Source organism: Bombina bombina, chromosome 11, assembly GCF_027579735.1.
Source record: "Bombina bombina isolate aBomBom1 chromosome 11, aBomBom1.pri, whole genome shotgun sequence".
Classification (NCBI taxonomy): domain Eukaryota; kingdom Metazoa; phylum Chordata; class Amphibia; order Anura; family Bombinatoridae; genus Bombina; species Bombina bombina.
In genome coordinates, this window is record NC_069509.1 from 45,606,841 (window position 1) to 45,619,581 (window position 12,741).

The window sequence follows — 12,741 nt, forward strand, 5'->3', positions numbered from 1 at the left end:
GGGTGATCTTCAAGGGGTTAGTGTTAGGTTTGATTAAGGGGGGATTGGGTGGGTTTTAGAGTAGGGCTGGGTGTGTGGGTGGTGGGTTTTAATGTTGAGGGGGTATTGTCCTTTTTTTTCAGGTAAAAGAGCTGATTACTTTGGGGCAATGCCCCGCAAAAGGCCCTTTTAAGGGCTATTTGTAATTTAGTATAGGGTAGGGCTTTTTATTATTTTTTTTTTATTTTTATTTTATTAGGGGGATTAGATTAGGTGTAATTAGTTTAAAAAAACTTGTAATTATTTTATTATTTTCTGTAATTTAGTGGGGGGGTTTCGTACTTTAGATAATTTTATTTAATTTTATTTAATTGTAGTTAATTTAGGGAATTAATTTAATTATAGTGTAGTGTTAGGTGTAATTGTAACTTAGGTTAGGTTTTATTTTACAGGTAAATTTGTCTTTTTTTTAACTAGGTAGCTATTAAATAGTTAATAACTATTTAATAACTATTCTACCTAGTTAAAATATATATACAAACTTGCCTGTAAAATAAAAATAAACCCTAAGCTAGTTACAATGTAACTATTAGTTATATTGTAGCTATCTTAGGGTTTATTTTATAGGTAAGTATTTAGTTTTAAATAGGAATAATTTAGTTAATTGTAGTAATTTTATTTAGATTTATTTAAATTATATTTAAGTTAGGATGAGTTAGAGTTAGACTTAGGTTTAGGGGTTAATAACTTTAATATTGTGGTGGCAACATTGGGGGTGGCAGATTAGGGGTTAATAACTATAATGTAGGTGTCGACGATGTTGGGGGCAGCAGATTAGGGATTCATAAGTATAATGTAGGTGGCGGTGGTGTTTGGAGCGGCAGATTAGGGGTTAATAATATAAGGTAGGTGTCGGCGATGTCAGGGGCGGCAGATTAGGGGTTAATAAGTGTAAGATTAGGTGTGTTTAGACTCAGGGTTCATGTTAGGGTGTTAGGTGTAGACATAAAATGTATTTCCCCATAGGAATCAATGGGGCTGCGTTAGGAGCTTTATGCTGCTTTTTTGCAGGTGTTAGGTTTTTTTCAGCCGGCTCTCCCCCATTGATTCCTATGGGGAAATTGTGCACGAGCATGTTTTGCCAGCTCACTGCTAACGTAAGCAGCGCTGGTATTGAGGTTTGATGTGGAGCTAAATTTTGCTCTCCGTTCACTTTTCTGGGGCTAACGCCGGGTTTGTAAAAACCCGTAATACCAGCGCTGTCTTAAGTGAGCGGTGAGAATAAAATGCTCGTTAGCATCGCACGCCATTACCGATAAAACTCGTAATCTACCCGTATATATTTACTGTAAATATTTCACATTCGCATGTTCTGCAAATAGCAGAATATGTTCTATGTATTTATAAACAGAAATTCCTATAGATACCTGTATATATCAATACTTATATATAATCATCAATAAATACAGGTATAGATATATATTATTTAAAAAAACATCAGATATATGTAGAAATATGTATTTATGTATAAATAGAACATATTCTGCTATGTGCAGAACATTGGAATTTTCATGTTGGTTTACTTTCAACTTTTTTGTCTCCATTGACATGGGAGAAATACGTGAATGTGCACGCGATATTCTAACTGGGTTTGTGTGAGAGTGCAAAAGGTTTACCTTAAACTCATAATACAAGTTGAACTAGCACAAAAATCTTACTTCTAGTGCAGTTAGTGTTAATTTGCGCTCCACTCGTAATAAAGTCAAGCCTACTTACTGAGAAAGATGAAGGGCCAGGTGATCTAAATTCTCTGGGCTGGCAAGATTATTAAAGAATGCTCGCCAGTACTTCTATTTCCCTGTTGGAATGATCTTCTTTTTACCCTGAAAACAGGATATCTCGCTAACGAGCGTATACTGCATTTTCATATGGGGAGGAGATGCAGACATTACAAAAGTGCACAGTAAAATAAGTATTTTAAAAATCTTACAAAATGAGTAATTGAACCATTCACACAAGTTAAGATGCATCAAAAATCGTAAAAAAATTCTTCACCAAAAATCGTATTTTATCAAAAATGTATAATTTGTATGTAAATTACACAGGAATAAATCATATTAAATATGCACAGGGTAAATAGTAATTTAAGTACACAGGAGGTGCAAAAATCACTTTGAAATTTGTACTTTTAAGTACAAAATACAAAGCACAATTGTTGTTTTTTTGTTTTTTTTGTAAAAACAAAATTTATGCTTAAAGGGATACAATCAAAATTAAACTTTCATTATTCAGATAGAGCATGCAATTTTAAACAACTTTCCAATTTACTTCTAGTAACACAATGTGCACAGTCTTTTTATATTTAAACTTTTTGAGTCACCAGCTCCTACTGAGCATGTGCAAGAATAAGTGTGTATGCATTTGTGAATGGCTGATTGCTTTCACATGGTACGTGTATGCATTTGTGATTGGCTGATGGCTGTCACATGGTACAGGGGGAGTGGAAAAAGACATAACTTTTAAAATGGTCAGAAAAAAATCTACTACTCATTTGAAGTTCAGACTAAGTGCTATTGCATTGTCTTGTTATCTTGCATTTGTTGATTATGCAAATCTACAGTGTTGACTGGTCCTTTAACTGATCAATTTCTTTCTTTCCGGATATGGAGAGTCCATGGCGTCATTCAATTACTAGTGGGAATATCACTCCTGGCCAGCAGGAGGAGGCAAAGAGCACCACAGCAAAGCTGTTAAGTGTCACTCCTCTACCCATATTCCACGGTCATTCGACTGAAGGGAAATGGAAAAGGAATAACACAAAGGTGTAGAGGTGCCTGATGTTTAGACAAAAATAACTGTCTTAATAAAGGGTGGGATCATGGACTCTCCATATCCGGAAAGAAAGAAATTTATTAGGTAAGCATATATTTTTTTTTCTTTCCTAAGATATTGAGAGTTCACAATGTCATTCAATTACTAGTGGGAACCAATACCCAAGCTTGAAGACACAGAATGAACAGGGAGGGAGAACAAGACAGGCAGACCTAAACAGAAGGCAGCACCGGTTGAAGAACCTTTCTCCTAAAAGAGGCCTCAGCCGAGGCAAAAGTATCAAATTTGGAAAATTTGAAAAAAGTATGCAGAGAGGACCAAGTTGCAGCCTTGCAAATCTGTTCCACAGAAGATTCATTTTTGAAAGCCCAAGAAGAGGAGAGAGTCCTAGTGGAATGAGCTGTAATTCTCTCAGGAGGCTGCTATCCAGCAGTCTCATTAGCAAAACAAATCATACTTCTCAACCAAAGAGAAAGAGAAGTAGAAGTAGCTTTCTGACCCTTACGTTTTCCTGAGAAACAAACAAACAGTGCAGAAGACTGTCAAAAATCCTTAGTTGCCTGTAGGTAAAATTTTAGAGCACGCAAAACAACCAAGTTGTGCAACAGACATTCTTTATGAGAAGAAGGATTGGGACAGAGAGAAGGAACAACAATTTCCTGATTAATATTTCTATCCAAAACCACTCTAGGAAGAAACCCCAATTTAGTACAAAGAACCGCCTTATCCGCATGAAAGATAAGATAAGGGGAATCACACTGGAAAAGCCAAGAGTTCCGAAACTCTCAGAGCAGAAGCAATAAGAAACAAAACCTTCAAGATAACAACTTAATATCTATGGAATGCATTGGCTCAAACGGAGCCTGCTGCAAAACTTTAAGAACAAGATTAAGGCTCCAAGGAGGAGCAGCTGGTTTAAACACAAGCCTGATTCAGACCAGGGCCTGACAAAAAGTTTGAAAGTCTGGCACATCCACCAGATGCTTGTGAAACAAAATAGATAATGCAGAAATCTGACCTTTCAGAGAACTGACTGACAACCCTTTCTCCAAACCTTCCTGGAGAAAAGACAAAATTCTAGGAATCCTGACCCTACTCCAAGAGAAACCTTTGATTCACACCAATAAAGGTATTTATGCCATACCTTATGGTACATTTTTTAAATAACAGGCTTGCGAGCCTGGATCATGGTCTCAATGGCCGACTCAGAAAATCCACACTTAGACAAAACTAAGCTTTTAATCTTCAAGCAGTCAGCTTCAGAGAAACGAGATTTGGATGGAAGAATGGACCCTGAATTAGAAGGTACTTCCTCAGAGGCAACCTCCAAGGTGGCAGAGATGACATCTTTATTGGTCTGCATACCAGATCCTGCGAGGCCATGCAGGAGCTATTAGAATTAAAGACGCTCTCTCCTGTTTGATACGAGCAATGACTCGTGGAAGGAGTGCAAATGGAGGAAACAGGTATGCCAGCCCGAAATCCCAAGGGACCGCCAGAGCATCTATCAGGACTGCCTGTGGATCTCTTGACCTTGAACCGTACTTTGGAAGTTTGGCATTCTGCCGAGACGCCATCAGATCCAACTCCGGTACCCCCCATTTGAGGTTTAACCTGGAGAACACCTCCAGATGGAGAACCCACTCCCCTGGATGAAATGTCTGTCTGCTCAGGAAATCTGTTTCCCAGTGTTCCACTCCTGGAATGTGGATGGCAGGCAGACAATAATTGTGAGCTTCTGCCCACTGAATAATCCGTGCCACCTTCTTCATGGCTAAGGAACTCTGAATTTCTCCCTGGTGGTTGATGTAAGCCACTGAGGTGATATTGTCAGACTGGAAACTGATAAACCAGGCTAAGGACAACTGAGGCCAAGCCATCAGAGCATTGCAGATCACTCTCAACTCCAAGATCTTTATGGGGAGAGCAGATTCCTCCTGAGTCCATAGTCCCTGCGCCTTTAAAGAGTCCCAGACTGCTCCCCAGCCTAGCAGGCTGGCGTCAGTGGTCACAATAACCCAGGAAGGTCTCCAGAAGCATGTGCCCTGAGACAGATGCTCCTAAAAAAACCACCACGGGAGAGAGTCTCTTGTCAACTGGTCTAGATCTATCCTCTGAGATGGATCCGAATGGTCTACATTCTATTCCCTGAGCATGAATAACTGCAGAGCTCTCAAATGGAATCAAGCAAATGGAATGATGTCCATGGAAGTGACCATCATACCAATTACCTCCATAGATTGAGCTACTGATGGCTGGACAGTAGACTGTAGAAAGAGGCAAGAAGAGAGAATCTTGGATTTTCTGACCTCTGTCAGAAATTTTTTCATAGATAGGGAATCTATTATGGCTCTTAAGAAAACAACCCTTGTAGCTGGAACAAGGGAACTCTTTTCCAGATTCACTTTCCATCCATGGGAACGTAGAAAAGACAACAAGATCTCTGTATGAGAGTTTGCTTGTTGTAAAGATGGTGCCTGAACCAATATGTTGTCCAGGTATGGCGCTACTGCAATTCCCAGAGACCTGATCACTGCCAAGAGAGCCCCCAGAACCATTGAGAAGATTCTTGGAGCTCTGGCAAGGCCAAACGGAAGAGCCACAAACTAAAAGTGTATGTCTAGAAAAGCGAATCTCAGGAATTTGTGATGATCCCTGTGGATGGTAACATGAAGATAAGCATCCTTCAGGTCTATGGTCATCATGAACTGACCCTCTTGGACCAAAGGAAGAATGGAACAAATGGTTTCCATTTTGAAGGACGGTACTCTGAGAAATTTGTTGAGACATTTCAGGTCCAGAATGGGTCGAAAATTTCCCTCCTTTTTGGGAACCCCAAACAGATTTGAATAGAATCCTAGGCCCTGTTCCCTTACTGGGACTGGAGCTATTACTCCCAGGGAGGAAAGGTCCTGAACACAGTTCAAAAATGCCTCTCTTTTTAAAGGTTTACAGATAATCTTGAGAGGTGGAATCTGCCCCTGGGAGGAAAAGTTTTGAATTGTATTTTGTAACCCTGAGATACTATATCCACAGACCAAGGATCTGGGACATCTTGTATCCAAGCTTGATAAAACAGAGAAAGTCTGCCCCCCACTTGATCCAATCCCGGACCCTTCATGCTGACTTAGACTCAGTTGCAGGTTTCTTTGATTGCTTCCCCTTATTCCAAGAGGGGTTTCCAAGAAGACTTGGACTGTTCCTGCTTGGAAGAAGGAGAGGAAGACTTTCTTTTAAAGTTACAAAAGGAACAAAAATTACTTTGACATCCTTTAGGTCTGTTCTTCTTGTCTTGTGGTAGAAAGACAAGAAGAATACCCGTAATATCAGAAATTATTTCTTCCAGACCGGGCCCAAACAAAGTCTTACCATTGTAAGGAAGCACCAAAAGCTTGGATTTAGAGGTAACATTCGCTGACTAAGATATTAGCCACAATGCCATGCAGGCTTGGACAGTGAAGCCAGACATCATGGCTCCCAGTCTAATAACTTGCATGTTAGCATCAGAAATTAAGGAGTTGGTTAGTTTGAGAGCACCGCAAGGCTCTGTCCTCGGTCCCCTTCTCTTCTCAATCTATACGTCATCACTAGGTTCCCTAATTAAGTCTCACGGTTTCCAATATCATTTGTATGCCGATGACACCCAAATCTACTTCTCTGCACCAGACCTATCTCCTTCCTTACTAACCCGTGTCACTAACTGTCTTTCTCACATCTCTTCCTGGATGTCCTCCCACTACCTCAAGCTAAATCTCTCCAAATCTAAGCTCCTCATTTTCCCCCCTTCTTCCAAAATCTCCTCCCCCAATATCTCTATAACTGTCGACAACTCCATAATTACCCCTACCCCGCATGCCCAATGTCTCGGGGTCACATTTGACTCAGATCTTTCCTTCACTCCTCACATTCAGTCCTTGGCTAAAGCCTGCCGCTTCCACCTTAAAAACATCTCCAAAATTAGACACTTCCTTACACAAGACACAACTAAGATTTTAATCCACTCTCCCATTCTTTCCCGCCTTGATTACTGCAACTCTGTCCTCTCTGGTCTCCCCACCTGCCGCCTAGCTCCCTTACAATCCATAATGAATGCCTCTGCCAGACTCATCTTCCTTGCATGTCGCTCTTCATCTGCTGCTCCTCTCTGCCAATCCCTTCACTGGCTTCCTCTTGCCTCTAGGATCAAACACAAAATTCTCACTCTGACATACAAAGCCCTCAACTGCACTGCTCCCCCCTATATCTCAGACCTTGTCTCCAGATACTCTCCCTCCCGTCCCCTTCGCTCTGCTCATGACCTCCTACTCTCCTCCTCTCTGGTTACCTCATTGCACTCCCGTTTACAGGACTTATCCAGACTGGCTCCCATCTTGTGGAAATCTCTGCCTCACCCCACAAGACTCTCCCCTAGTTTTAACAGCTTGAAGCGCTCCCAAAAGACTCTACTGTTCAGGGATGCATACAACCTACGCTAACCTTACTTTATACCAGGTCCACTTCTCCACTGCTATCCCCTGAACCCCCTTAAGTCCAGCTGTTTGTAGATAACCTTCTTAAGAGCTAATTACAACAGTACAACTCTTGGCAGGGCCCTCTACCCATCTGATCCCTTTAATTGTTTTGTTGTACTACCCTCTGTTTACAGCGCTGCGGAATCTGTTGGCAATCTACAAATAACCGATAATACTAATAATAATAATTAACCCTATCTTGGACCTCCTCCAAAGGAGTCTCTACTAAAATTGATTCAGACAAGGCGTCACACCAATAAGATGTCGCATTAGTCACTGTGGCAATACAAACTGCAGGTTGCCATTGAAGACCCTGATGAACATACATCTTCTTCAAATAAGCCTCCAGCTTTTTATCCTTGGGATCCTTAAAGGAGCAACTATCCTCTATAGGGATCGTAGTTCTCTTAGCCAGAGTAGAAATAGCCCCTTCTACTTTAGGCACCATGCACCATGAATCTTTAATGGAGTCAGCAACAAGAAACATATTTTTAAAGACAGGAAACGGGGAGAAAGGTATCCCTGGCTTCTCTTCTCCCATTCCTTTGTCATAATCTTCGTCACACAGTCTGGAACAGGAAACACTTCCACAGAGGAAGGAACATCATAGTATTTCTTAAGTTTACTAGATTTCTTAGAGTTGACAACAACAGAAGTATCAGAGTTGTCCAAAGTAGCCAATACCTCCTCTAACAGTACACAAAGGTGTTCAAGCTTAAAGCTGAAGTTTACTTCTTCAGTATCAGATGAAGGAATTATACTGTCCAAATCTGCAAATCTGAGATTTCACCCTCAGAGGCTACCAACGTATCCTCCTCATCAGACTTATGAGGGAGGACAACCTTCGTAGCAGTAGGAGGAACAGAAACCTTACTATCTAAATGTCTAATATTCCTCTTGCGTTTCCCCAGGAAAGGAATAGCAGATAATGCCACAAATACCGCAGAAGATACATGTGCAGCAAAATCTGCAGGCAAACAAACTTCTTCAGGAGTAGGCACTATATGTAACGCCATAGAGGCTTGGGATGTTTGAGGAGAAAGCTGTGGCATAGCCTAAACAACATCATCCTGAAAGACATTAGGCTCCAAAACAAAAAGTATATCTTTACATTTCAAAGTCATTTTTAAACATGAGGAACAAAATTGCATAGGTAATAAAATTTGGGCCTCAAAACACAATAAACACTTATCCATAGGAACAGACTCCTGCTCCATGACTAAGCCAGAGGAATTCCCAGAAATAAAGGAATGACAAGATAATAAACATTTTAAATTTAACACTGTCCCCTTAATATTTTTAATTTTGCACTGTCACTTTAAATGATACAATTTAAACACTATCGCTTTAAATTTATACAGAGCGGTTTAGCGTTCAAACAAATAATCCTCAATTAGCACCTCTGTACCTCAGAAGACTGAGGTGCCCTACCTTCTCCACTGAGGAAAAATTGACAGCCGTTTATAAGTTTTTGACTTCTCACTTGAAGGCAATATAGACTGCAAAAGCAAACCGCTCAATAACTGCAGTTCTTGAAGTAGAAACAATTAAAAACAACTGCCACATTGTTTATAAACCCCATTATTAAATAAAACAAGAGCCATAAAAGAAAAAATAGGTTAACTTCTTCCATACCATGACATAAATTAACCCTCAAGTCTCCAAATCACATAAATTAGTGCCTGCCCACTACCATAATAAAATACTGCATTAAGGATTTAAAGTCCCAGATAATAATGCAGAGAAAATGTTTCTAAGTGCAAGTCCCCAATACCTAGAAGAAAAAAGCACTTACCTGCAATCTAGCTGTCCGGCAGGGAGACAGCTCACAAGATGTGAAAGGACACATACTCCTTACAGAGACCTGTAGAAAAAAGAAAGAACAGAGTAGCCAACTCTGACTTTCTATAGCTAGGGCAGCAATATGTTAGGAAACAAAGCAAGGACTACCTCACAACTTTCTCACCACTACTCTACTGAAGAGATTAATGTGGACTCAGCTAAACCCCAAATCCTTGCTTACAGGGAAAGTACCCAAAAAAGGAATCTATTTCTTCAGACACCAAATCTTCACCTCCTCCATTGACAGAGGCAAAGAGAATGGTTGGGGATTATGGGTAGGGGAGTGACACTTTACAGCTTTGCTGTGGTGCTCTTTGCCTCCTCCTGCTGGCCAGGAGTGATATTTCCACTAGTAATTGAATGACGTGGACTCTTCATATCTTAGGAAAGATATGGGCTTAACATGGGCATGTATGATATTGTCTCTCTAATCCCGGCGAAATTCTGAAATTATCTTTACAGATCTCACAGTTTTTCTGGCCAACTAAAAGGTGGCAAGCTTTTCTCAAAACACTAAAAATACTTATAACCCTTATAGACGGATACATGCATAGGAAAATATAGGCATTTGTAAGAGGCTATACGCAGAAAGAAGTGTTTTGTGATTTATATTGGCGCAGGATTTAACTTTTAAAGTGGTAACTTTGCTCCACACTGGGGAGTGTCCCTTTTCAGCGAGCTCTATTCCTTTCATAAAGAGACATCTTGCCACTTGCTGCTACAATAATTCCACAGGGCAGCCCCTGTGAAGTTCGGCGACAAAAACCATGTTTGAAATTGTGAGGTTTAGATCATTAAGATAAAGTGAGTTTCATTGAATTATGAACACGAGCTTTACTGTGAGACCCCGGGCCCTCAGTAATCTTACAAGCTTCTGTTAATTTAGCCCAATGACTCCTGCACTGTTATTTATCATGTACATCATAGAGAATGACACATAAATGTAATTAGTTTTTTTATTATTTCATGTAGCTGTGTTTTCCTATACAAGGTATTGGGGCCTATTTATCAAATGTCTTGCGGACCTGATCCGACAGTGCGAATCAGGTTCCCAAGACATTGTTGAATGCGAAGAGCAATACGCTCTCCATATTCAGCATTGCACCAGCAGCTTACAAGAGCTGCTGGTGCAACACCGCCCCCTGCAGACTCGCGGCCAATAGGCCACCAGCAGGGGTGTTAATCAACCTGATCATACTCGATCGGGTTAAATTCCGGCGATTCCTGTCCGCCTTCCCAGAGCAGGCAGACAGGGTTATGGAGCAGTGGTCTTTGTGACTGCTGCTCCATAACCATAACTTGTGTTTCTGGCGAGTCTGAAGATTCGCCAGATACACGGGCCGTCAAGCTCTGTTCGGAGCTTGATAGATAGGCCCCATAATGTTATCTATTATTATTTAAGCTAACACAATTTTTAACACTATGACTATATAGCACTTATCTGCTGTTTTGCTTTACAGGTCAGTGGAAACTTTATTTGCCAAATGTAGAGGAACATCCTTTTATAGATGAAACAGGTAAGGGGTCCAGTACTGAAATATAGTAATTAATGTATATTATGGAAGTATGCATTTAAAATGACACTTTGAGGCCGAATTATGAAAGGTCTTGCAGACCTGATCCGACAGTGCGGATCAGTTCCGCAAGACATAGCTGAATGCGAGAGAGCACTACGCTCTTCGTATTCAGCATTGCACCAGCAGCTCACAAGAGCTGCTGGTGCAACGCACCCCCTGAAGACTCTCGGCCAATGGGCCGCCTACAGGGAGGTGTCAATCAACCCAATTGAATTCGATCGGGTTGAATTGCGGCGATTCCTGTCTGCCTCATCAGAGCAGGCGGACAGGGTTATAGAGTAGCGGTCTTTAGACAGCTGCTTCATAACTACTCTTTCTGGCGAGTCAGAAACACGGCCCTTCAAGCTCCATACGGAGCTTGATAAATGGGCTTCTGTACCTCAGCATTTTCTGTTGTTTATATGGAAGAGCAGTAGTTATTAGACAAGTGCAGCAGTGAATAATTTGTTTCAGACTAATTATTTATAATGAATTTTCTGAAAATGAAAACAAATACTGAATATTTAGTAATATTTACATTTGTTTTGTTAAAAGGAATGTAAAGTATCCTCTAATGTAGATGAAAACATCTCATATGTAGTTTGATACTTACAGTTGTGCTCTTAAGTTTACATATCCTGGCAGAATTTATGATTTCTTGGCCATTTTTCAGAGAATATGAATGATAACACAAGAACTTTTCTTTCACTCATGGTTAGTGTTTGGCTGAAGCCATTTATTATCAATCAACTGTGTTTACTCTTTTTAAATCATAATGACAATAGAAACTACCCAAATGACCCTGATCAAAAGTTTACATACCCTGGTGATTTTGGCCTGATAACATGCACACAAGTTGACACAAAGGGGTTTGAATGGCTATTAAAGGTAACCATCCTCACCTGTAATCTGTTTGCTTGTAATTAGTGTGTGTGTATAAAAGATCAATGAGTTTCTAGACTCCTGACAGACCCTTGCATCTTTCATTCAGTGTTGCACTGACGTTTTTGGATTCTGAGTCAAGGGGAAAGCAAAAGAATTGTCAAAGGATCTGCGGGAAAAGGTAGTTTAACTGTATAAAACAGGAAAGGGATATAAAAAGATATCTAAGGAATTGAGAATGCAAATCAGCAGTGTTCAAACTCTAATCAAGAAGAGGAAAATGAGGGGTTTTGTTTGATAACATACTGCATCCTGTGCCTTTGTAGCTCACACATCCCCAAAACATCAGCGATCCACCTCCGTGTTTCACAGTAGGAATGGTGTACCTTTCATCATAGGCCTTGTTGACTCCTCTCCAAATGTAGCGTTTATGGTTGTCGCCAAAAAGGCTCAACTTTGGTCTCATTACTCCAAATGACTTTGTGCCGGAAGGTTTGAGGCTTGTCTCTGTGCTGTTTGGCATATTGTAAGCGGGATACTTTGTGGCATTTGCGTAGTAATGGCTTTCTTCTGGCGATTCGACCATGTAGCCCATCTTTCTTCAAGTGCCTCCTTATTGTGCATCTTGAAACAGATACACCACATGTTTTCAGAGAGTCCGGTATTTCACCTGAAGTTATTTGTGGGTTTGTCTTTGCATCCCGAACAATTTTCCTGGTTGAAATTTTAGTTGGTCTACCTGACCATGGTTTAGTTTCAACAGAACCCCTCATTTTCCACTTCTTCATTATAGTTTGAAACTGCTGATTTGCATTCTCAATTCCTTGGATATCTTTTTATATCCCTTTCCTGTTTTATACAGTTCAACTACCTTTTCCCGCAGATCCTTTGACAATTATTTTGCTTTCCCCATGACTCAGAATCCAGAATCATCAGTGCAGCACTGGATGAAAGATGCAAGGGTCTGTCAGGAGTCCAGAAACTCATTGACCTTTTATACACACACACTAATTACAAGCAAACAGATCACAGGTGAGGATGGATACCTTTAATAGCCATTCAAACCCCTTTGTGTCAACTTGTGTGCATGTTCTCAGGCCAAAATCACCAGGGTATGTAAACTTTTGATCAGGGTCATT

The 12,741-nt window shown here is 40.5% G+C and overlaps 1 protein-coding gene across 1 annotated transcript in view; it reads left to right on the top strand.

Moving 5' to 3' along the window:
* Nucleotides 1–11,283, top strand: part of LOC128641652 (tyrosine-protein phosphatase non-receptor type substrate 1-like) — a 44,984-nt gene extending 33,701 nt beyond the window's left edge. Inside the window, exons 5-6 of the mRNA XM_053694186.1 lie at nt 10,625–10,681; nt 11,276–11,283. Of these exons, the coding sequence (XP_053550161.1) occupies nt 10,625–10,681; nt 11,276–11,283 (65 nt within the window). The remainder of the gene's footprint in view (nt 1–10,624; nt 10,682–11,275) is intronic.
* The last annotated feature ends 1,458 nt before the right edge of the window (nt 11,284–12,741 follow it).